This window comes from Rhineura floridana, chromosome 8 (assembly GCF_030035675.1).
Source record: "Rhineura floridana isolate rRhiFlo1 chromosome 8, rRhiFlo1.hap2, whole genome shotgun sequence".
Classification (NCBI taxonomy): Eukaryota; Metazoa; Chordata; class Lepidosauria; order Squamata; family Rhineuridae; genus Rhineura; species Rhineura floridana.
The window spans coordinates 38989485-39014493 of NC_084487.1; the positions used below are offsets into that span (position 1 = coordinate 38989485).

The window sequence follows — 25009 nt, forward strand, 5'->3', positions numbered from 1 at the left end:
TCCAAGTTATGTACAAAACTTCACTGAATTCATATTTCACACAAAACTTTTTTTTTAACTGAAAAAGCAAGATAAAATTGTTTACACATGAAAAGGAAAACAATTATCTAAGAAAGGCAGAAAGGAATGTAGGCACAGGCAATCCTCAGAACGATAACAAAATAGAACAGGGAACACCCATTTGTTCCCGTATGACACCCCATAGAGAGAAATGTGCAAAGGTGTGCAATTTGGAGCAGGGAAATGATGCACAGAGAAATTGTCTTATTCCCTCCCTTCTCTTCTTAAAGCCAAAGTGGCTTGAAAAAAAGAAGAAACAGGATGATTTGGCTTCTGTTACCCACACACACTGTGTAGTATTCTGTTTTTCTAGAAAAAAAATCCACCAGATAAAAGAGTGCACACTTGTACCTGTTGTACTGTTGGTCCAGTAAAAGCTTGACTCTTAGTATAATCCATACTTGTTATTTATTGCATTTATGCTCCACATGTACATCCTGGACGTGATATTTATTACATTGATAGGATTTGTCCTTTCTATAAAATTGCAGGATGACCACTTTTGGCAAATAATGTAGTTTTAAATCTTTGTAGTTGTGTGATCTTTCTTTCTTTCTTTCTTTCTTTCTTTCTTTCTTTCTTTCTTTCTTTCTTTCTTTCTTTCTTTCTTTCTTTCTTTCTTTCTTTCTTTCTTTCTTTCTTTCCAGTTGTACATCACTTTGAGATATTTTATGTAGTAAATGACAAATAAATATAATAGATGATGGTGGTGGTGATGATAATGATAATAATTCAGCATAATCTAATTCCCACTTTCTTCCACCACAGAACTTAAAGCAGAGCACAAGGGGTTCCCAGAGAGTTTCCCATCTAGGCACTGACCAGACCCAGACTTGCTTAGCTTCCCCAAGGTTGCTGCATCATGTACAGGTGCATCCACACTACAAACCTAGATCACTAGTAAATAGGGTTGCCAGGCCATAATCATCCCAAGCCCTGAGATTTCAGGAAGTGCCTGAGCGATGTCATGGGGCGGGCCCGAGCGATGTCATGGGACGGGCCCGAGCGATGTCATGGGGCGGGCCTGAGTGAAGTCACAGGGGCAGGCCCGAGTGAAGTCATTCAGCATGATACATTAAACATCAACCACAGTTGCTTGGCGCATGCAATTCAAACAAAAACTTTTCTCTGATTGGAAATTAAGATAGAAATCTTAGCTAAAAGATCAAGCCTGGGTAGGGAACATTTAATCTAGCCTACTTGATTCTGGCAAGAAGAATTTAAGTGCCCTCAGGCCAGGCCAGTCACCAGAAGGCCATTGTAGGAAGAAAGGAGCCTAGTGTTGTGGAGATGTTAGATGGGAACACTCAGATTAAAGATGGATGCCCCTGAAGGCTGCAATTCTAAACACACTTACTAAGGGACTAAGCCCCATAGAACTCAACAGGACTTACTTCTGAGCAGATGTAGTTTGAATTATGTTGTTGATAATGCTTGACTAGGGATCCTCCACACAGATATCCATATCTGAGCAGGGTTGGCAACCCCCTGCCTGGAATGCCCTGCCCATACCCAGGGCTGGTTCTAAAGGGTGGCCAGGTTGGGCACTGGCCCGAGGGCCCCAGAGCTACAGGGGCCCCTGAGGGACCCTCCGCTCCCCTTCCATGATCCACCCCCCCACGTCCCCTACTTACCTGTCAGCTGGCTTTTTAGTATTGCCCTTAATAAAGATGGAGGCCACAGCTTCCCTAAGGTACTGAAGCTGCTGCCGCCATCTTAGTTGATGGCAGAGAAAAAGAAAAAAATGTATATCAATATAACATTATAATAACAGTCCAACGACTATTGAAACACAATATAACAATCCAAACAAAGAATTCTTTTTGATAACCTAAATGTTATAACATTTAAAATACATTATAAAATACACTATAAGAACATATGAAACAAAGTCAGACGTGAAAAACATTTCGGGTACAGTGAAATATCAATAAAAATATAAGCAGCAGCCAGTTCTTCAAAAATGCCAAATGCTGGACACAGCAAGCAGATTTCTTCAAGCCTGAAGTAAAATGTTTTCTCTCCTCCCTTGGTGTAAAGGCTGGTGTTATCAGGCAGAGAAGGAGGGTTCCAGGAGATGTTTCTTGGGGAGGTGGTATACCAGCACATCTTTTCTGATTCCTTCTGTTTCATAGCTTGGGCCATTGTATTTCCAGGTGGAGCCATTGCAAGTTGTCTAATTCCTTTCACTTTGGAGCAATGGCAGAGGAGCCTCGTGGCAGGAACAAGAGACTCTCTTTAGCTTCTTCCTTGCCACGAGCCAGCCATCCCCTTCTGTTCTTGCCTGTGAAGTGTACAATGGGAAAAGAGCTCCGGGCTGCTTTCCGTTTAGGTTGAACCAGGCACGCCAACTTCTAGTCATGGAGGCTTCTGCAAACCTCCCATTCCCATTTGAAGCACATGAATCCCACCACAGAATTATGGGAACTGCAGTTTGTTAAGGGCAGTGGGAACTATTAGTGTGAGGGGGAAACTACACTTCCCAGGATTCTTTAGGGGAAGTCATATGCTTTAAATGCAAGTTGGATGTGCTTTAAATGTATTGTGTGGATCTATTTAATAAACTTTGCCTGAATGTAAATTGTTCTAATTAATTTTTCAAAATTGAAATGAGCTATAAAGTCTACTGGGTGACCATGGGCTACTCACCATCTCTCAGTCTATCTGCCCCTCAGGATGAAAACAACAGAAGGGAACCATGACCACACCAAGGAAGAAGGGCACACTTAAAATGTAGAGGAAATAATGATCTACAACCATAGTGTGAAATCAAATACTTATTGGGATACAGTATGAAGAAATATTTATATAAGGTATTTATTTACACAACCTGTAAAGATATTCATAGTGCAAGTTCCAATTCATTCAATGGGGCTTTCTCAAACAGGAGAGCATGCAGAGAACTGCAACCTCAAGTGATGAGGAACTTCAATCACCCAACCAAAAATTCAGAATCATGCCACTTTAAGCTGTTTATACTTGTTTTTATGGTTATTGGATTTTAAAGGGATTTATTCCTTATTGTGATCTGCCATGGTTTCCAATCACCAACCCTACCTCACAGGGTTATTGGAAACACTTCATACACACACACAAACACCGCAGATGTAAAAATACATACACCCCATATAAATAGTTTATTTTCAAACCAGTTGGTCATTACAGAATATTTTTTAATCAGTATTAGTTTCCTACATTATAAAAACTGTGATACCTAATTAAGCCCTACCTAACTGCTTTAAAAATAGGATTGGAGGGGAAGAGAAAGATTTACAAAACAAACACAACTCTTTGTTATGTTCACTTAAAAGTCCTATTAATTTATAGCACATTCCTAACCATGTCTACTCAAAAGTAAGTCCTACTGAATTCAATGGGGTTTACTCGAGGCTTATGGAATTAGCATTGCATGTTTACTCGCAGAAAAGCGAGTAGTGAACAAAAGCTTCATATTGGGAAGGTTTTCAAAACATGCCCTCTTGAACAACCCACGAAAATTTAAACTTGTTTGACTGCTCCACACAAGAGAGAAAAAACCTGAAAGCGATATACTTATCCAATTTATGAGATTTTCAGATAAGCAGGGAGAAAAAATCATTTTCTTGCATGAGGTCTAGGCACTTCCTGGAGGTCAACAAATCACAACCCCGACTTCACCTATTGGCTACACACCTGAAAGGGCTGGGTTAGAACAGCCTGCTACGAGCTGATTTAACAGAAGTTGTGGGGTGGGGTAGGGTGGGGCAGCTGACATTTTGGTGTATATCTTGTGAACCAGGCCACCTATAAGCTTATTTAAAAAAAAAAATAAAGCGAAGAGTTCGGAGTTTAAGGTGACTCACCTGGAGATGTGGAGAGGACCCTCAAAATCCAGAGTTTCCAGGCATAAACCGGACACCTGGCAACCCTCTTAGTAAACCACATCTGCTATTTTGGCCTACACTGAAGAACATTGGGCATGGTAGGTGTACTGAGAGAGTTAGATATTTTCTGTTAAGAGACCCCCTACCACCTTTACCAGACTATAATCCCCAAGGTTTAAGTTTGTGGTGGGGATGCTCCCTGTCCTTACATTTCACATGAGACACACAGGACTCCCACATAATATTGTATCGGGTGATAAGCTGGCAGGTTGCATTTCAAAAGCAAAGCACTGCCCTTCCATGGATGCACAGCATCATATTCACAACCTCTAAAAAGGGGTGGTCAGGCCACTAAACTCTGTCAAAGCATTCCACCTTCTAATCCCTCCCTGCAACTACAAGGTAGCTATGTCTTATGCCATTTTGTCCTTTATGCAAATTATTCTGCTGCCAAGTACAGCATTACAGAAATAATTTGTAGCATGCAACCCCCAAGGTAAAACCTCAGACAAGAACTTTGTAATTGGAAATGGGGCCTGAGGTCCTTAGAGTATGTTTTGTTACTATTGTGGCCAAGGTGGTGCTGAGAGTGGGCCAGGCATGTTCTGAGAGGATAGGATATCAAGTGATTACCATGTTTGTCACAGAGAACTGTGAAAAGCCAATAGATTTAATAGATTGCATGTGATTAGTACAAGGGCCTTAGGCGTTGTCAGGCCCAGGATGTGACTCAGGAACCAGACCAACGGCTGTAGTTAATTCGTGTTTTATTAGGGTAATGTCCAAACAAAGATTGCGTTTTCTCATGAAGCAATACAGGGATACAGGTCCTGCGGCATTGGGAGAAAGTTGACAGAGCAAGGGACTTCTTCCTGCCTGTTCTTTAAGAAGGGGCCAAACGGGCACGCAATCTTTCGCTCCTCCTTAACTGCCCCTCAGGTACTGCCCGCCTTCCCCCCCTTCTCTCCTGTCTGCGTGTGCGCGGTGAGGGGGGAAGCATCACCCCCTCCTCTTCTGAAGTTTCTGATTCCAGGATGGGGGATAGGGGAGGGGCTGATGGTAAACTGCCTCCCTGCTTTTCGGCTGTGAGCAGCCCTCCCTCTTTCCCCTCTTGATCTGAGCCTGAAAGAGGGGGAGGCGTGAGAATGTCCAGGGAGGGCTCAGGCTCACCGTCGCTAAGCGACCTTATCACTGGCAGTTCCTCTGTTTCGTCTTCGCTCCAAAGGGGGGAAGTTCCTCCCCCTTCCCTCTGCCATCCATCCGAATACTCTTCTCCCAACTCTCCGGGACCCAGCTCCCCAGGATTGGGACCCCAGCTCTGCCTTCCGACACCATCCCCCCTCCCAGGCTGTGCCCCCCTCCCCTTGTCTGGCTTGGGACGGTGGGGAAAACGTTGATGGAAAAGTTTTACCAATTCTGGAGCATGCACATCAGCTGCATCTGTCAGCCACCCCATAGCCTTTCCAGTGAATCAAGTACTGCAGCTTGTGGCGTCTGATCCTGGAATCTAAGATCTCCTCAACTTCAAACTCAAGCTGGTCATTTACCAGGAGTGAAGCTCCGGGAGGTTCCTCCGGCCGTAACTCACTGGGAGGGGCGGCTTTCGTTAAGAGGGATCGATGGAACACAGGATGTATTTTAAACGTGTCAGGCAGCTTCAGTCGGTACGCCACGGGATTGATTTGAGTTTCTATTTCGAAAGGACCCACCCTCTTGTCTTGTAATTTTCTACATTTGCCCGGCATCTGGAGGAAGCGGGTGGACAGCCATACCTGGTCTCCCGGTTGAAGGGGGGGGGCCTCCTTCCTGTGCAGGTCAGCAACTCGCTTGTACTCCGTTTTGGCTTCGTTTAACTGCTGTTTCAGTGTCTGTTGCGCTGCTTGCAATTTCTTAAGGAAGTTCTCAGCTGCCGGTACCAGCATTCCTTCTGAGCTGCTTGGAAAGACTTTAGGATGGAATCCATAATTAGCGAAGAACGGGGTTTGTTGAGTGCTGGAGTGCAGAGAATTGTTGTAGGCGAACTCTACAAAATGCAAATATGATACCCAGTCAGTCTGTTGATAGGACACATAACTTCGTAAATATCTTTCCAAAACGGCGTTCAAGCGTTCCGTCTGCCCATCTGTCTGGGGGTGATGGGCGGAGGAGAGTTTTAATTCCGTCTGCAACTGTTTCCACATTGCTCTCCAAAATTTGGCTGTGAACTGAGTTCCTCGGTCTGAGACTACGCTGTTTGGCAATCCATGCAGCCGGTAAACTTCTTTTATGAATAACTTGGCCGTTTCTTTAGCCTCTAAGGCCCCTGCACAAGGAAGAAAGTGTGCCATTTTGGTAAGTAGATCCACCACTACTAAGATGGCTGTCATTCCTTGGGACTTGGGTAGATCAGTTATAAAATCCATGGAGAGGTCCTTCCAGGGTTCGTGTGGGACAGGCAACGGTTGTAACAGTCCTGCTGGTGTCCCTGTTTGTGTTTTTGTCCGCAGACAGACAGAGCAGGACTTTACATAACTCTCAATATCCCGATGCATTTTAGGCCACCAGAAGTCCTTGGCCACGTTCTGAATGGTCTTGTAAATCCCAAAGTGTCCCGCTGTGATGGAATCATGACACTGGCGTAGGATTCTGAGCCTTAATTCCCCTTCTGGCACATATCTGGCGGTTTTGAACCATAACAGTCCATTTCTCCAGTGAAAGGTTACTTCTGAGTCTTGACCTTGTCCCGTCTCCTGCTGATATTTTAGCATGTCTGCATCTTCTTGTTGTGCCTTTTTGAGTTCCTCTTCCCATGAAGGCTGGCATACTCCCAACGTTAATTTCTCTGGCGGGATTACGTACTGAGGCTGGTCCTCGGATTCACTTTCTTTGTATTGTGGCTGTCTGGATAAGGCATCTGCTCTCTGATTTTTGGCTTGGGCATGGTAAGTAATCTGGAAGTTAAACCTAGTGAAGAACTGGGACCATCTTATCTGTCTCTGGTTCAGCTTTCTGGCTGTTTGGAGGCTTTCAAGATTCTTGTGGTCGGAGCGCACTTCAATTCGATGAGAGGTCCCCTCTAGGTATTGTCTCCAGTTTTCAAAAGAGTCCTTGATGGCCAGTAGCTCCTTCTCCCAAACTGTGTAGTTCTTCTCTGCAGGCTTTAACTTCCGAGAGAAGTACGCACAGGGGTGCAGCTCCTTCCCTTCTTGGTCTAATTGTAGCAGGACCCCCCCGATGGCAAAATCTGAAGCATCTGCTTCCACTACGAAAGGGCGGTTCGGATCAGCAAAGCGCAGAATGGGCTCAGTAGCAAACCTTCTCTTCAGCTCCTCAAAGGCCTCGGTGGCGTTCTCTGTCCATTGAAACTTCTTCTTCCCCCTTAAACAGTCAGTCAGAGGAGCTGTTAATTTGGAAAACCCTGGAATGAACTTTCTGTAATAATTGGCAAACCCCAAAAACCGTTGTACATCCTTTTTGGTGACAGGTTGGCCCCAGTCCAATATGCAGCTTACTTTCCCTGGGTCCATCTCCACGCCTTCCGCTGAGATTCGATATCCAAGGAAGTCTAGAGACTTGAGGTCAAATCCACATTTCTCTAATTTAGCATACAGGTGATTTTCTCTCAGTCTCTTCAACACCGTCTTCACATGCTGGTCGTGGTCTTCCTGGTTCTTTGAGAACACCAGGATATCATCTAAGTAACAGATTACATACGTGTCCAACAAGTCTCTAAACACGTCGTTCATGAATTTTTGAAAAATTCCTGGGCTTCCACAAAGCCCGAACGGCATGACCAGGTATTCATACTGTCCGTAAGCGGTCAAGAATCCTGTTTTCCATTCATCTCCCTCCTTCATTCTGATCAGATTGTACGCTCCTCTCAAATCCAACTTCGTGAAGATTTTTGCAGAGCGCAGTCGGTCCAACAACTCTGAGATCAGGGGCAGCGGGTAGCTGTTGGGGATGGTGATCTGGTTCAATGCGCGATAGTCGTTACAGGGTCTGAGTTCCCCCCCTTCTTTTTCACAAACAATAGTGGCGCTCCAGCAGGGGATTGTGAGGGGCGTATGAATCCTTGCCTCAGGTTTTTATCCAGGAATTCCTTCAGGGCTTCCCTCTCATTCTCTGTGAGAGAGTAGATTCTCCCTGATGGGATGCTGGCTCCTGGCACTAGGTCAATCGCACAGTCGTAAGGGTGGTGGGGGGGTAAAGTCTCTGCCTCTTTTTCATCAAACACATCTTTGAATTCTTCATACTTTGGCGGCAGGGTCACTTGCTCGATCTCTTGCACTGCCCCCGCTAAGGTGTTCTTGATTCCTTCAGGTTGACAGTTCTCCTGGCAATACTGTGAGGTGAACCACACCACCGCCTCCTTCCAACTTATTTTGGGTTCATGCTTTGCTAGCCAGGGCATTCCCAGAATCACCTCAAAGTTCGAGAGATCTGACACGTATAGCGAAATGAACTCTTCGTGCCCAGGGATTTGAAGTTTCACTTCCTCCGTGGCTTGTGTCACCCCTCCTGACTTCAGGGGTCTCCCATCGATAGTCTCCACAGCTAGGGGAGCATCCAGTTTCCACCGGGAAATTCCATGACGCTTGACTAACTTTGCATCAATAAAATTTGTGGAGGCTCCACTGTCAATTAAGGCAGTGGAATTAAACACCACTCCTCTGGAAGTTGTAATCCGAATAGGCAAGACCAACACCCCCTTTGAGGGAGGTTGGATCGTTGGGGGGCCTTTATACAACGCTGCCCCCAGTCCACCGGCCTGCACATGGACTGGGTGTTCTAGTTTCCCGACGGCTCGGCTTTCCCCCCTTTCAGTCTACAGTCTCTGGCCACATGGCCCGGCTTTGAACAATAAAAGCATAAACGTTCCCGGCGTCGTCTTTCCTTTTCTTCTTCCGACAGTCTTGGCCTAGCCCCTCCCTGTCCCTCAGTTGCATTACCTGCCATCCCTGCAGTGGGAAGGGTCTTGTTGCGGGATGCCGAGGCTGAGTATCTCGGGACCTCCTGCTTCCTTTCCAGGCGCCTTCCTTCCATCTGGTGATCTATCTGTAGGCATAGCCGGATGAGCCCTGGTAGGTCAGCGGGGGGGGGGAGGTCCTGGCCAACTCATCCAGGATTTCAGCATTTAATCCACTCCGGTACATAAACATCAGGGCGGCGTCATTGTAACCAGTTTCCTGGGACAGAATTTTAAAAGCGTTAGTGTACTCGGAAACAGTCCCTTTAGCTTGCTTCAGAGCGCCTAGTTGCCGCGCTACTGTTTCAGCCCTTTGCGGGTCTTGAAACATCTCGGTCATCTCCTGTATAAATCCTCTGTACCTTCCTAAGACAGTATCCTTTCTCACGAGATACGGAGTCACCCATTTTGCAGCTTCTCCCTCCAGGAGGCTAATCACGAAAGCTACTTTAGCCCCATCGTCTGGAAATTCCGTGTGCCTGACATCCAGATATAACTCACATTGAGCCACGAAGGTTGCCAACTGATCACTTTGTCCCGCGTAATTTGGGGGCAATCCAATGGGAACCTTTACTACGGCAGCTGGAGGGGCTGTTCGCATCTGGTCTATCGTGGCCTTCAAGGTTTGATTATCCGTCTTCAGCGCCTTGACTGCTGCTAGCAGGGCTTGAACATCCGTCTGCAAATCAGCTACCTTAGTCCTCAAGAGTTCCACTTCTTCCGTCTCAGAAGTGGGGTTCGTCCCCCCCGCTGCTCCCTTTGACATCTTGTCCCAGTCAAGTGAAGAGAGCGTTGAGGGTGATTTAGGTGGCTCTGTCAAGCTGTCAAGCCCAGGATGTGACTCAGGAACCAGACCAACGGCTGTAGTTAATTCGTGTTTATTAGGGTAATGTCCAAACAAAGACTGCGTTTTCTCATGAAGCAATACGGGGATACAGGTCCTGCGGCATTGGGAGAAAGTTGACAGAGCAAGGGACTTCTTCCCGCCTGTTCTTTAAGAAGGGGCCAAACGGGCGCGCAATCTTTCGCTCCTCCTTAACTGCCCCTCAGGTACTGCCCGCCTTCCCCCCTTCTCTCCTGTCTTTTCAGCTGTCTGCGTGTGCGTGGTGAGGGGGGAAGCATCACCCCCTCCTCTTCTGAAGTTTCCGATTCCAGGATGGGGGATAGGGGAGGGGCTGATGGTAAACTGCCTCCCTGCTTTTCGGCTGTGAGCAGCCCTCCCTCTTTCCCCTCTTGCTCTGAGCCTGAAAGAGGGGGAGGCGTGAGAATGTCCAGGGAGGGCTCAGGCTCCCCGTTGCTAAGCGACCTTATCACTGGCAGTTCCTCTGTTTCGTCTTCGCTCCAAAGGGGGGAAGTTCCTCCCCCTTCCCTCTGCCATCCATCCGAATACTCTTCTCCCAACTCTCCGGGATCCAGCTCCCCGGGATTGGGACCCCAGCTCTGCCTTCCGACAGGCGTGGAAATCTATAAAATATCCGTCCTTTAATCTGTGCAATACAACTATAAAACCTAAGAGTAAACTTGCTTAATAATGTAATTGACCCTGGAATCACATCCCTTGGGGTCTCCTCTGTATATTCTGAGCCAAATCATCATAACAAATATACAGTGAAACATGGCTGGTGGTTCCTCTGCCCACATTTACTGTTCACTTATTCATCTACGCTGTTTACTGCCAGTGATGCTTTGATTTGGATTCCTGCATTGAGCAGGGGGTTGGACTCGATGGCCTTGTAGGCCCCTTCCAACCCTACTATTCTATGATTCTATGAGTTATCTAATTTTGAAACAATTGCTCTTAGCACATGCAAGCTGAAGAAGTCTACAATGAACAAGCTGGACTAACAAGGCTAAAGGGGGGAGGGTAGGTTGTATATATTATTAAAAATGTTTTTTGTACTTATACTTCACTCTTAAATAGAGCTCCTAGTGGTCTCCAAACTAAGAAACTAATGAAGTTCACACCAACATTGTGTACAGAATGGCCATGCATCCTATTTTACAGAGGACAATCCTTTGTTTGAAGGGGTACTCTTTCTGAAGGTTGTCCAATCCACTTTAAAGATAAAGAACCACAGAATCATGCATGCCCATCCTGTACCAAAAGAAGGGAGAACAGGGGCCTTGAAGTTGCCAATCAACAGTTAGCATCTGGATAGCAGAGTGGGGAGAGAAACTGGTCACAGTCTTCCTCACTATGATTGGAGAAGTATGATATTTCTATTTAAATTATAGAATTTTTTTCTGCATTTGTGTCTATACATATAAATTAACATATTCAAATTATGTGCAAAATGGTGTCATCTTTCATCATCCATTCTATCCTGTTGCCCGAACACTATTTGTTGACCTCAGAGGGCAATCCTCTCTTATACAGGCCTGAGCAACTTAATTTCGGTGCAGGTATACTCCCTTCTCCTATCTTGGATTACAACTCATACCTGCTTTCTACCCTTCAGACCCAGCATAGCTACTATCTTTGCTCTCTTGATCCCAGTCTGACCTTGGCTATCTTTCTGCCTCTGGCTCCTCTGATCCTTAACCGCCTTTTGAGAAGTTTGACCTTCTTACTGTTTTTGACGTACACCACTGCCACTGGCCCACTGATCTATGTTCACTGGAAATTGAGCATAACTGTTTTGGACCATGCTCTTGTCTCCTCCCCTCTAACTGGTGGCAAGCTTCCCTAGGTCTGGATCAGATTGTTTGCTTCAGCAATGCTATACCATCAAGGCATTCTTAGATAACATGCTGTGCTGAAAGGTGGCAATATGACTTTTGAAGAATAGCACATAAAAAAATCCCTAATTGGTATACATTGTTGCCATCTTAACTTTTATCTGTTCTTCAATATACTTTTACAATGTTTACTATCATATTTTCTTTGAGACCTGCATGTTGCCTTCTAAACAGATGTATCTGAAGTTTTTGTATTCACAGAGTTTTGCCTTTGCAAATGGCTCCAAACCAAATATAAAAAGTCTTGCAGAGTTTATAAGCTCTGCAAGCAAAACCTTCCATGGGTATTTTTTTAAAAATGTGCCAGAATGGAAAACAAAATATATGTATAACACAGTGGCTGCAATCTAGTTTATTCAATTATGCATTTAACACTTTTATGCTCCACCTCACTCATTTTGGCCAGATTAATACCTTCACCAGACCAGTGATTGTTTTTGCAAGGTCAAAGAGTAGGTAGCATGTCCCTCTAGTACACTCACAGCTTAATGTGCAATGAAAACATTTCATGCGGCACCCTGTATATGTACAATTGCCCCCAGCCCCTTTAATTTTATTTTAATGAGGATGAACTATCCAAAACAAGATTCTAAGCACAGTCTTCACGGAGCACCTGCCTTATGGCTTGGGTCACATGTCATGATAAGCCAGGGTTATCATGAACATGCAAAAATGCTGACTCATGCCTGCTTTGTTCTTCTCTGGGCTTTTTAGCTTTTTTCAGGAGAGCAGCCAAGTCAAGTTTTCGCTTAGAGCGTCATCCCAAATGTGGGATTGTGGTTAACACCTCTTCTACTTAACCCTGACCCGTAATTATAGGACAAACAATGGCTACAGATTGTGGCAAAGGACAAAGGATCTTAACCAGTATCCTGGGTTTGAATGCCATGCTAAGTCAAATCTTGGCTTAATACGTCAAATCTTGTCTTAGCTGCCATGTCATGCTAAAAAGCCCAGGGAGGAGCAAACTGTCTGAGATCTTCTTCTTGGAATCCAATACGTTTGTGCTAAGCCATAGTTTGGCTTAGCATGGTGTGCAAACTTGGCCCATGAGTGGGGCAGGGAAAGCGGCTTGGCTGCTCTTCCACCACAGCAAGAGAACCACTGACCTAGTAACTATGAACCAGGGGAACGTTTACAGTGCCTTTCAGCATATTACATATGTGAACACAGAATCTGAAATCTTTAAAAAATCCAATTGAAATTACTCTTCTGCTTCATAAGATACTGTACCATAATTTACCATGGGACTATTAAGGCAGGGAGGGGGAACCTGTGACCTTCCAAGGTTGGCTGTATTGTGGGAAGCCACAGGCAGGGTTCTGAACTCCTCATCCAACCTTCTCTTCTTTCTATATGATCAAGGCATTCACATTTAAACACGTGGAATTGACCTTCTTGTCTACCTTGGCCCCAAGTATGAAAGGTTGGGGCTCCTCACTTAAACTCATGTCATCCTGGACCTTGGAGTCCACTTTGGGAGATGTGATTTCTCTTACTTGATCTAAAGCCCAGCATGATACGAGACAGCCCCTGGATCCTACAGCATATTGACTATATGGAGACAAAGTGTGGGGAAAGGGGTCAGTGGCAAGAATAAATCATGGCTGGCAAAGCAGCATTTGTAGAACCCTAAGCATAGGGTCACAGAAATAACCAATCCTCATCTTTTTTTAAAAAAAATATCTCTTTTGCTGGAATAACAAGCATAAACTATCAAATTAACTATGCCAAAGTATCTTTTCCAATATCTTTACTGCTCACTTAACTCATCCCAATACACAAGGGCTTTCATCGTTTTTGGCAAAAGACAGACATGGTGTGCTATAACACCTCCCCATGCTTCTGCCCAATATGTTAGACAGCAACATGTAAAAAGCTACTGATGTCCCCCACAAGCAGACTATTATCAGTGAGATATATGAAATGCAGTAATTTGAAGGTGATATTTCTTCAATAGAAAAAGGGAACACACTTGCAATACAATGATCAAGCTTCAGAAAGCTCAAAACGAGTATAGTCCTCAGAGGAACCTTTGTATCAAAGCGCAGTACCATTTTGCATCTGAACTACTTGTAACCCAAATATTGGACATTTCTACAGGTCCAGCAGAAAGAAGCAGATGTTCTTTTTATAGGATGAAGACAAGTGTTATTCAACCTTTTAACATATCTATAAAAATTCAGACACTTTAAAACTATTTTAATAGCTGCCTGACATTTTTTTAATGGGCTCTGTGGTCCCATTTCCTCCTTAAACTGGCTAGCCCATATTGCAGATTTTCACACATAACAAAGATGAGAGTCACTGATGCTGTGACTTAATTAGCAAGAACATGAAGAGCTATTATGTAGCCTGCTAAATTAACGAGAATGATCACTGCAGGATTTAAAAAGAGATGCTGCTACTTGTGTAGCCCTTGAGTTGGAATGCTCTAGGCAAGCACAAATAATTCAGGTATGCTGCACAGACTGAGAAGATGCTGGGATCAGGGATCAGGCTGCTGCTTAACATCACTCTAGAAAAGAAAGAGAGGGAGAGAGTGCTAAACAATACAATTTCTGAATCTGCATGAGGGCTGCCATTTTCAGTCTGATAAATGATAGATAGCCTGGCCCTTCACTACTTCAGTGTTGCAACATGGGCGGGATACTAGAGTATAATTAGTATATTTCAAAACAAAGAGCCCTGCCAGCAGGGATGGGATCTGGATTTTAGTCCCGGTTTGATTTTTGCTGTGTTGAACTTCCTTCTGCTACTGCTTCTTAAGGGATCAATGTTTGCTATTTGCAATAAATACCAAACTGGATTTCCCCCCATAAAAGTATTGATATTATTTTTAAAATATTTTTCATATTTTTTAAAAAAATGATATTGATATTTTGAGGGAAACATCAATATTAATATCAACATTTTGAGGAAAATATCAATATTAATATCAATATTTTTGAGGCAATATTGTTTTTTTTAAAAAAATCTACTTCAGCTGTGGAAAACCACTAGGGAAAAACCCAATGCACGAGGACAAACAAAAAGCAAATAAATAGGAAATCTGGTGTCAAATTCGAATTTTGCAAAATTCGAGCACATCCCTACCTGCCAGTTTGGACCAAAGGATTGTCCAGTCCAGCATCCCTCTTCCCATATCGGCCAATCAGATGCCCTAGGAAGTCCAGAAAGGGAGCATGAGCTGTTGTTTCCTAGCAACTGGTGTTCAGTGGCATTCTGTCCCTAGATCTGGAGGCTCTATAAAGCCATCATAGCTAATATCCACTGACAAACCTAACCTCCATGAACACGTCTAATCTGCTTCTAAATCCATCTAAGCTATGCCTATGAAGACATCTTGTGACAGTGAGTTCCATAAATTAACTGCACACTGTGCTTATAATTTTTTGCTTATCATTTTTTTATTTTTGAAAAACTTTATTAAGAAATAGATTAAAATAAATTGGAAGCAACCACATGCGGTTTTACACAGAGATGCAAATATATCCCACAGTACAACAATAAAGAAAAGTTGAAATAGATCTCATGTGCCACCAGAATGTCACACTATGTCTCTATCCCTCCACTACCTTTCAGGCCAAAGCTCCAGGGATCCAGAAAGAAGAGTCCCTCAAACCTGCCCTTAAGTTGTCAGCAAAGAGCACCAATCAAGCAGTTAGCCAAACTCATTGTCGTATTGCAGATGGGGCATGATTCTGGTCCAAATAATGAAAAGAGTCAATAAACCTATACCATATGGCATAAAATTTTTCTTGCTTTTCTTTGCCCCTAAGGACTCTTAAATAATGAGTCAAACCTTTCAGGCACTGATACAGTCCATACCGTAAGTCCAAATCCAAACCTTCCAGTGTTTTCCATTTTTGAGCAAGGGACAGGAGTGCAATTGCCATCTAAAACATTAGTAGTCCCTCAGATTTAACTTTCAAATTTTGGTCCTAAAAGACATTTCAAAATAAGAGCTGAGGAGCAAAGTCGACTCATTTGTTCAAAAGTTTTGGCATTTTCTAAGTGACCTCTGACCAAAACTGAGCTACCCGTGGGCATTCCTGGTAAAGATGTATATATGTCCCTTTAATCCCTCATGCTTATTTTCTTTGTCTGCCCACATAATTTAAAATATTAAATTAAGAATCCAGAGTGGGTACCACAAACCAAATAAAATATTATTTATTTTGCTACAAAACTGCTTTCTCATATTATATTGGGGTTTTTAATAACTATACCTGCTATTGCTCTTTGCTGCCTCTCCAAATCCTTTTTAGTTCAAACATTGTTTTTGAAAAAGGAGGCAGAGCTGATAAAAGTCGATCAGAACACACAATTCTGCATTCACAAATATATGGACAACCTCTATCCACAGTCAGTTTTTTGTGTGGCTAGAACTCCTGAACAACCCATAACATTTTTCGGGTAGGTGGTAATCGAAAGCTGCATTACATCAGTCTTCTGAAGCCTAGTATACTCTAGGTGTGTTGGATTATAACTCCCATCGGTCCCCTGGGAAATGATCATGGCATATGATAAGTTACTAGGATAGCCAACATGATGCCCTCCAGATGTTTTGGACTACAATTCCCATCAGCTCCAGACAGCATCAGCAAAGGTGAAGGATGATAGGAATTGTAGTCCACAACCTCAGGAAGGCAGTAGGTTGGCTATTGCTGGTTTACATATTAAAAGAAACATCAAGCACATCTTTTACCAGGCCAACACTAGTTGTTTTGAAGGTCTTGAAGGAGTTTTGAAACTTAAATATTCTTCATTCATGGAATTCTCCAAGCAGATGTGAAGTGGCACAAGATGGATTCAATTCTAATACATCCAGAATTGGCTGGCCACACTTTCAATTACAGTTTGTCTCATTCTCTCCCAAATTTCTCATCCAAATTTCAGAGATTATTAAATGTCAATTAAAACACAATAGTGTTTGAGTTGAACTAATTGCTATTTGTAATTCTGTTCTGTTTTCAGAAGGGCACTGAAAAAATACCATACTTAAATCAAAGCAAAAATGGCATTCCATTAATGAATTGTAAAGCGTATAAGGCACAGTCAATTCCATTTGAATTTGGTCATGTCACCTAGTTGTTGTGACTTGCTCTCTTACAACAAACTTAATCACCTGTTCCCAAATTCTAATGGCATGCTGCCCTATGAAAATTCCTTCAAAACAAATAAGCCCTGGAAGCCCCCATGTGGCTCTGGAGTCAATTTTCCAACATCTGAAAGTACTTAGTACAGTTCCTTGAAGAAAATGAATCTTATCTTGTAAAAACTATGGTGGATTGGATTTAAATCACTGGTTTTAACTGTGATTTAAATAACCAATTAAAATCTTTGATGGTATCCATCTGTGCTTCTTAGCAATTTTCTAAAGAAAGATTGCATTCTCACCAAAGGTTGGAGTCCTTAAACATGCACAATAAATTATTTACAATCAAATACAACCTATTCCTGATTGATTTTACATTACAGGAGGCTACGTAAGCTATTATTGCACACATTTTTTGCAATACTAGATTCTAATACACAAACTGATTGCTTTGGTTTGAAAGTGTTTATTCACTAAATTACTAAATTTTAGTCAATTTATTTTTAAGTGCTCTTAGATGGAAACTGAAGTTCAGTTCACATGCACAGAAGTCGCATTGTAAGATTGTTGAAAAATCATTTGTATGAGATTATAGTAAATATACTGAAATTACTTAAAAGGGAAAGAATTGCCAGTTATTTACCTGAATGACACTTGGCTGAATAGAAACTAACGTATAATTAACTTCAGTCATGCAAGATCAGGACACAGATCAAGTTCTAAGGGATATATTACATGGAGATTTACGCATATGTGAAGTGTTACTAATTTCCAGCCATTCGAAAAATCTTAATGGGACAATTACTATGCTGATCTATACAAGTGCAAATTTCAAAACATCATCAGTGCTGATGATACAAAGACATACATAAACTGGCTCCTAAGATAGTGCCAGTGTACTTAGGACCTTTAATTGTAAAAAAGCCCTAGCTACAATCAAGACCAGTTCCTGGAGTCTATTACCAAGATACTTAAAAGACCCATCTTGACCCATATGAACTTGTTCAATTATGAAGATAAGCCAAGGAAGGCCTTCTTCACATCCCACCAGCATCTGAGTTATGTCTAGTAGGGACATGGGATAAGGCCTTCTCAGTGGTTGCTTGCAAGCTTTGGAATTCCTTTGCTAAGGAAGTTTGTTTTGCCCCCTTGTCTGATGGCCTTTGGCCAGCCGGAGAGGAGAGTGCTCTTGTGCTCAGGTCTTACGTGCGAGCTTCCCATAGGCATCTGGTTGGCCACTGTGAGAACAGGATGTTGGATTAGATGTGCCACTGGCCTGATCCAGCAGTCAGGCTCTTCTTATGTTCTCAAGCATGTGAATACCTTTCTCTTCTGTCACAATTTTGATGTAAGATGTTATAATTCCCAGTGGCTATAACATTTAAAAAAATATTTGCCATCTTTTATTTTTTTCCTTTCCATCGCTGTTATTGCCTAGTTTTACTGTGTTTATTCCTTGAGCTGCCTTAGGTGATGAGTTTGTTAGCAGAAAGACAGGATACAAATATTTTGAATAAACAATTCCTCCACTTTTAAGTTGAAGGGTAATAAAAGACCTCCAATTCCATTCCATTGATCTCACTCTGAAAAAACACCGAAGCAGTTTCTTATCCATGAGATAATACACTGTTAGTGCCTCTAACGGTGCAATGTCTAACAATTCAAGCCTACTTAGAAGTAAACCCCACTGAGTTCAAGGGTTCTTAACGCCAGGTATGCATATACAGGATTGCATCCAAGTATATTCTTCCCATAACATCTTGATTTCCCCATTTCAAAAGATGGTTTACATTTTTTTTAGTTTGGCTTGATTGTAGTATTTAAGTCAGGTGTGAGGAACTTTTGATCCTGCAGATGTTACTAGACTACAACTCCCATCATCTCTGGCCATTGGTCATGCTTGCTGGGGCTGATGGGAACTCTAGTTCAATGACATCTGGAGGGTCAAAGATTCCCCACACCTGATTTAAATGCACCCTGGGGTCATTATGCATATACATGTATTTTATATAGTTAAATGTACATACTTGCTTCTTGGTTACATGGCATTTGGATCATGTGTTGTATAGGGTCAATTCCGGGTGTCTGAACCTTTCTGTGAACCCAGTACGCTCCTGGCCCTGCTTTTAGTTCTTCCCTCTTTGCCTACCAAAAGCCTGACCCTACACAGTGCTGACTATTACTTGCTGTCTGATAGATCTGATCCTGCTGGATCTTTTCTCTAGGCAGATCCAATTGTACATTTTGGCCATTAACACAATTGGTGTCAAATTCCCAGGGGGGAATGTATGACCTTCTTTGCAGAGATTAATTTATCTTGTAGGACTGCAAAGGCTGTTTCAAAGCAACTCTCATGCTGGTAATGCTTCCTGTAGGAATAACATCAAGCCAACTGTTCAGGCTTCTAAAAATGTCTCTTATTCCTTCCAAAAGAGCTGCAAAATTGCACATAGTAAGACTGTTACCTGTTACCTTAGGCCCTCTGAAGAGCTATATACCAATGCACCCACATACTGAGAGCTTAAGGATTTAAAGTTCCAGACTGACTATGCGCCAGTCCTTTCCCAGCTTTGGGCACTTGTGCCTGCACCCAAATCACTGGTGACCTTTTCTGGTATTTATGATGTTAAGACAGATTTTTATTACTGTTTGAGCTGTTGACGCAAAGTAAACAGGTTCAGTAGCCTGTGTTTATCCAGGCAAGATAGAAGAACTATCTTTAAAAAAACACCATCAACAACTTGTATCATCTTCTGCCCAGCTGCTTAGATTATATTAAATCCAACTTTTTTTTTGGGGGGGGGGAGATTTTGAATACATATAAGTTAAAGAGAGATTTCTGCATAAAAGCTTTTAGTTGTACATATATAATAGCTTTAAGCATACTATTAAAACATAAAACATGAACTTGACTAACAGCCGCTTGAAAACACATGCATCATACTGGGACATTTGCGGGAGAGTCAGGATTGTCTGATGCTCACTTGAGTGTTCACTTGGTGGCCAGTTGCTGTGTCCCTTAACATGCATATGGATTCTGATCTGTTTCATGTATTTACAACAGAGAAGCTACAAAAACAGGATACCTTTACCTGCATATCTTTACCTTAAAAAACCACCTTTTTTGTCATGACACATTTGCCAAGAATGACTTACATTGTCATCTTAAGAGTAAGTTCCATTCATGCAACAATTTTAATGAGAGCTCTCGGAGAAAGATTCATTGGAATTCCTCTCTATTTAAAACTCACCAAAATTCAGTGCATCTTCTGGAAGCACTGAAAAACCTTTCTACTTGCAATAGCCTTTAATGATGTCTTCCCCAACCTGATGCTATCTGGATGTTTTGGACTACAGCTCCCATCAGCCTCAGCCACCACAGCTTGGCTAGCTGGGGCGGATGGGAGTTGTAGCCCAAAACATATGGAGGTGTACCAGGTTGGCAAAAGCTAATTTAGTAGATAAGACACACAACTACTCAGGGTGTATAGAGTTGCATTGAATTACTTTCAAAACTTGCTAGCATCTTACTCCATTATATTAAAACATTACAGATATGGAGATTTTACTTTCATTTTTATACATGCTGCAGTAACTTACGGAAAACTTACACCCCACCTCCCATCAAGAAATCCATTCAGGCTGCATGGCTGCGTGCTTCCAGAATGACACAAGCGTAACATTTTTCCTCCTTTATTTTTAAGGTTGCAGCATGCAGACTAAAACTGGCTCTTCTGCACTTGCCATCTATAATAGTTCCTTTCTCCCATGTGTTTCTGGAATGCTGCTCTCTTATAAAAATGGCTGTAATCCCGTCAGTCTCTGTCAGCTGGCAAACTGAAGCAAAGGTAGCATATGTCAGCTGCCACTAGACAACTGGGAGTGATTAAACAGAGTTCTGTATGAGACTCAGAGGAAAAGAAATATGGATTGCCCATGCAAATCACTCTAGCACAAAGAAATACCACAGATCCATTAGTTTTGTGGTTTAGAACCTGTGGAAGGATTTTATTCATGTATGACTGCAACTCCTGTAAAATACACATTAGATCCTACTGTGCAATGACCTTCTCAATTACAGTGGAAACACCCACCTGCTCCTCGAGGACAAATGCTACAGTAAAATATTTAGAGAAAACTTCATGGACTTCTGTTCTCACATAAGCAGTACAAAAATTAGCATATCTGTGCATGATCAGAGCTTGATGAATTACTTTTCCTTATTTTGGTGAAGGATTAGTGTCTATATAACATCAGTAGTCACTGATTCCCATCTGTATTATGGAATCAAATATACTGAGAGTGCCAGACATTGTAAGAAGGAGGGAAAAATAGTACAGAAATAAAGACAACAAGGTGTGAATATTAAAACAGCTGAGAGGAGGATGGGATGAACATCCTAGTACCTACCAAAACAAAGCAAAACAAGACAATGAGAGAGATGTTTCACAATGTTAATATGAGTTCCAATAACTCCATTTAATTGACTCTTGAAACACACCTTTGTCATGGTTAAAATGTGGAATAAACTGGCAACTAAATTCGGGAAAGGATTGGAAACTCACTTGAATGTGCACATCCATTACCTACAGATGCCTTCACCAGCCTGGTAACAAAAGCAGTATGTAGTAATTGAAAGCATCTGTTCCAATAGATACTGCCTTTCTAACATATGTTAGATAAAGCAGGTTCTCAGTTTAATTTACTCTGTAGAAATGCATGTAGGAACACAAACATAAAAGATTCAGTCTGGTTTTCCCAATACAGATAAAGGCCAGTTCTTTAAAAACTTGCCACTCTGTATCTGCTCCATAACTGCAATTATTTTTGAACTGTATGTTCCCTACACATTATTGCACTCAATATACTCCTAAAAACACATTTACTACTGCTCTGTTTTCCAAGGCCACAGCAGGAAGAGACATTGGCCTCTTTTAAGGGACCACTGCCCATTTTACAATGAGGCATGTGTTGCATTTTGACTACATGTTGCCATTCTGACTTTGCTATAAGATTTCGTAGCTCTGCCCTAGTTACTAGCCCCACATTCAGATATAACATCTTACTCTTGTCTTAGCAATCAGTTCTCTCATTGTAATGTTCCACTGTCCTAATGTATGCCAACAGCAACACAACCCCACCACACATTCACACCTTACAATTTTTATTGTTCTTCAGTACAATGTTACATACGGTACCACTCCCAAATGGTACTCTAAATTACTGTTTGGCAGTAAATGAATAGGCAGTACTATGAAAAGAAAGTAATGGCAGACAGAGAATAGTCATCCTAAACCACACCATTCTTCATATATCCTGGATGGTTAACAAAAAGTATGAAAAAAGAAAGGCATTACAATACCTTTGAACTTGTGAAAGACAGCCCATAGCTCAGCAATGTCTGTAGCAAAGGTAATATCTGTGTCAAGTACAATGACTCTTTCGAGGTTGGCAGGGAGAGTCTTTGTCAGAACCAACTTCATCAGCCCATATATCCCAGAATAGTGTTTGTTGGGAATCCAGGACACTTCAGACTAATAGATGGAAAGGACAGGGAAGAAAGAAGGAAGGGAGGGAAAGACAAGTTTAATTAGAAGCATTACTTCTTATAAAAACAGGTTTCTCAACTTTCTTCCTTGAAATTAAAAGAGGTACTGTTGAGTTATGTTACACTAATACTAGGAAGGTTGTTTGGAGGGGCAAGAGCTTCATGCACACTCCAAAAGCCTTTGAAACAGCTAGAGCTGCACATAAGCAGAACCTCAAACAATCATGTTAATATGATCTGAGCCAAAGGAACTAAAATGAGCCCAAGGAAGACATAAATGTATTATCACTTCAACTTCTGGGTGATGCAACATTATCTGCCTTCAATCCTCAAACATACTTTGGAAACACACACACCCCAAGACTTAGAAATTCAAGCCCAAATTCAAAAGTTGGCACTATAGTACAGCAGCTGCTGCTGTTGATCACTAATGTAGTCACAGCACCACTAGACCTGGTAACAGCTGGATCAGTTTGTCACATAAGCCAGCCCAAATTGCAATGCCTGAGCCTTGCAGTTTTCCCCAAAGAGTACACTAGAATGGAAACATCTAAATGGAAATGGACTGCCTTCAAGTCGATTCTGACTTATGGCAACCTTATGAATAGGGTTTACATGGAAAGCGATATCCAGAGGGGGTTTACCATTGCCTCCCTCTGAGGCTGAGAGGCAGTGACTGGTCCAAGGTCATCCCGTGAGCTTCATGGCTGTGTGGGGATTCAAACTCTGGTCTCCCAGGTTGTAGTCCAACACGCTAACCACTACACCACACTGCTCTCAGGAAACATCTAAAGGTGGGCTAAAAGGCTTGTCGCAACAGAATACACATGGAACGTGATGGGACAGGAGTGTCAGAAGAAGATTCCAAAGTCTATTCTCTAACACAGCCTTTCCCAACCAGTGTGCCTCCAGATGTTGTTGGACCACAATTCCCATCTTTCCTGACCACTGGCAATGCTGGCTGAGGCTGATGGGAGTTGTGGTCCAACAACATCTGGAGGCACACTGGTTGGGAAAGGCTGCTCTAAGAGACCCAGCAATTAGAATTTTAGTAAAATAAGGCAACATTTCCTCTATCCTTGATTGGTCCACAAAGCCAAATGCTGGTAGATGCAGGGCCCACTGCAGGCATCTCTCATCCTCTTCACAGGTCTCTGTGGTTGTAGGATGAGCTCAAGGAGGTCCACGAATAGCTGGCTGAGAGTCAAGTCACAGAACGTAGAATGGAAAGGAGAAAGGGGGCTAATAAACATTTACCAGATGGTGTAAACTCTTCTCACCACTGGGTCCAACCACTGAGGTGTCTTTTGCATTCCACCTTTCAAACATACAAATGACTTTGTCCCATCTCTGCCCTCATCACATATACCATTGAGGCCAAATAGTTATCTGCAATTCAAGCTGATTTTATGGTCTAAAACACAACTGAATTCCTAAAAGCAAGAATAGAAAGTAAGTTCTTTGAACTGAAGCACTCTATCTACCCTTGCCAGATATAAACTGACTTTCTAGCCTTGTAGTGTGTGTTGAATTACCATCATGAGAGTAGTGTGCTTGTATATCACTGAAAATTAAATACATAATACACCATTTTACCAAAGTCATACATCCATTATAGTCTGCCCTGGAATATGAATTAAAGGAAAACAACTGGGAGACAGAATAACACCTTTTGACTGCAATGCAGTTTGGGTGCTACTGAAAACCAAAGGGCTTTAAATTAGAGGAAAATGCTGGTCCTACAACTAAAAATGAAAAGGGAAGGAAGTTAATTCTTTAGGAAAAGTCAAGGAAGCTCATATTTTGAGTAGACTAGAAAAGATAAGCAGGGTTACATTTGCAGCCAGTCTCTAACCTATATCAGCAAATGTTTATTACTCTTAAGTACATTATAGATTAAGTCATTCTTATAATACCCAAGTTCAAATTTTCCGTGCACAATACACAGAATCCAATTTTGACCCTTCTTATACGTGAGTCTTGAGGTGCAATCCTGTACAGTACACTTTGGGGAACATAAGATCAAGAACTGAGTCAATCAACCATTCTTAACTGCAGCATCTGCCAAGTAGATGTACATAGTTATCAGACTTGGATATATATATGACATCTGTAATACTTGAGTGCATTTTCCTCAACCTCTTCACCCTTACTTTTCTTCAGTATCTCTGCCCTCCCTCATTAAAAGTTACCACTGGTGTCCAAAGCTTATTTAGACAAAGGGGTCAGGAAAAGGCTACAAGTCCCTGATTGTAGGCATTTCACTTTGTACTCTTTAACAAGACCTGCCTTTCATCTATCCCCTATTTTAGCTTCAAGGATAGAACTTTATTGCACCATGAATATGTTGTCCATTAAGAACGAGAATATAGTGGCAGACCTTCCCATTATAGGTTTAGGAAGCAAGGCAGAATACAAAATCTTACTTTTTTTAAAAAAAGGAGTTTCCAAAATGAAAAAATATGAACTTTGAAAAAATGAAAGTAATCAATGGCCTGAGGTTCATATATATGAATCTCAGTCTTGTTGATGTGCAATACACCTTGGTGTACACAATCAGTTGTATTTCCCATGCAGCAGAAATATGAAGTCCATATATTTGATAAGTGCCACAAATTGGGCATAATTAAGTTTCAGTGCAGTCTGCTTCTGAATACCTTTTGGGGGGGTGAGGTGGGGGGACAAACAGCAGGAGTGGTTTTGCCTTCATGCCCTTATTGGAGGCTCCCTGAAAGTATCTGGCTGATCAC

General features: G+C 42.3%; 1 protein-coding gene across 6 annotated transcripts in view; it reads right to left on the minus strand.

The window, feature by feature from the left end:
- Positions 1-25009, minus strand: part of LARGE1 (LARGE xylosyl- and glucuronyltransferase 1) — a 583138-nt gene that overhangs the window by 229142 nt on the left and 328987 nt on the right. For all 6 annotated transcript variants that reach the window (XM_061638979.1, XM_061638974.1, XM_061638975.1 and 3 more), the window contains one exon: positions 22074-22245. In XM_061638979.1, coding sequence (XP_061494963.1) covers positions 22074-22245 — 172 coding nt within the window. The remainder of the gene's footprint in view (positions 1-22073; positions 22246-25009) is intronic.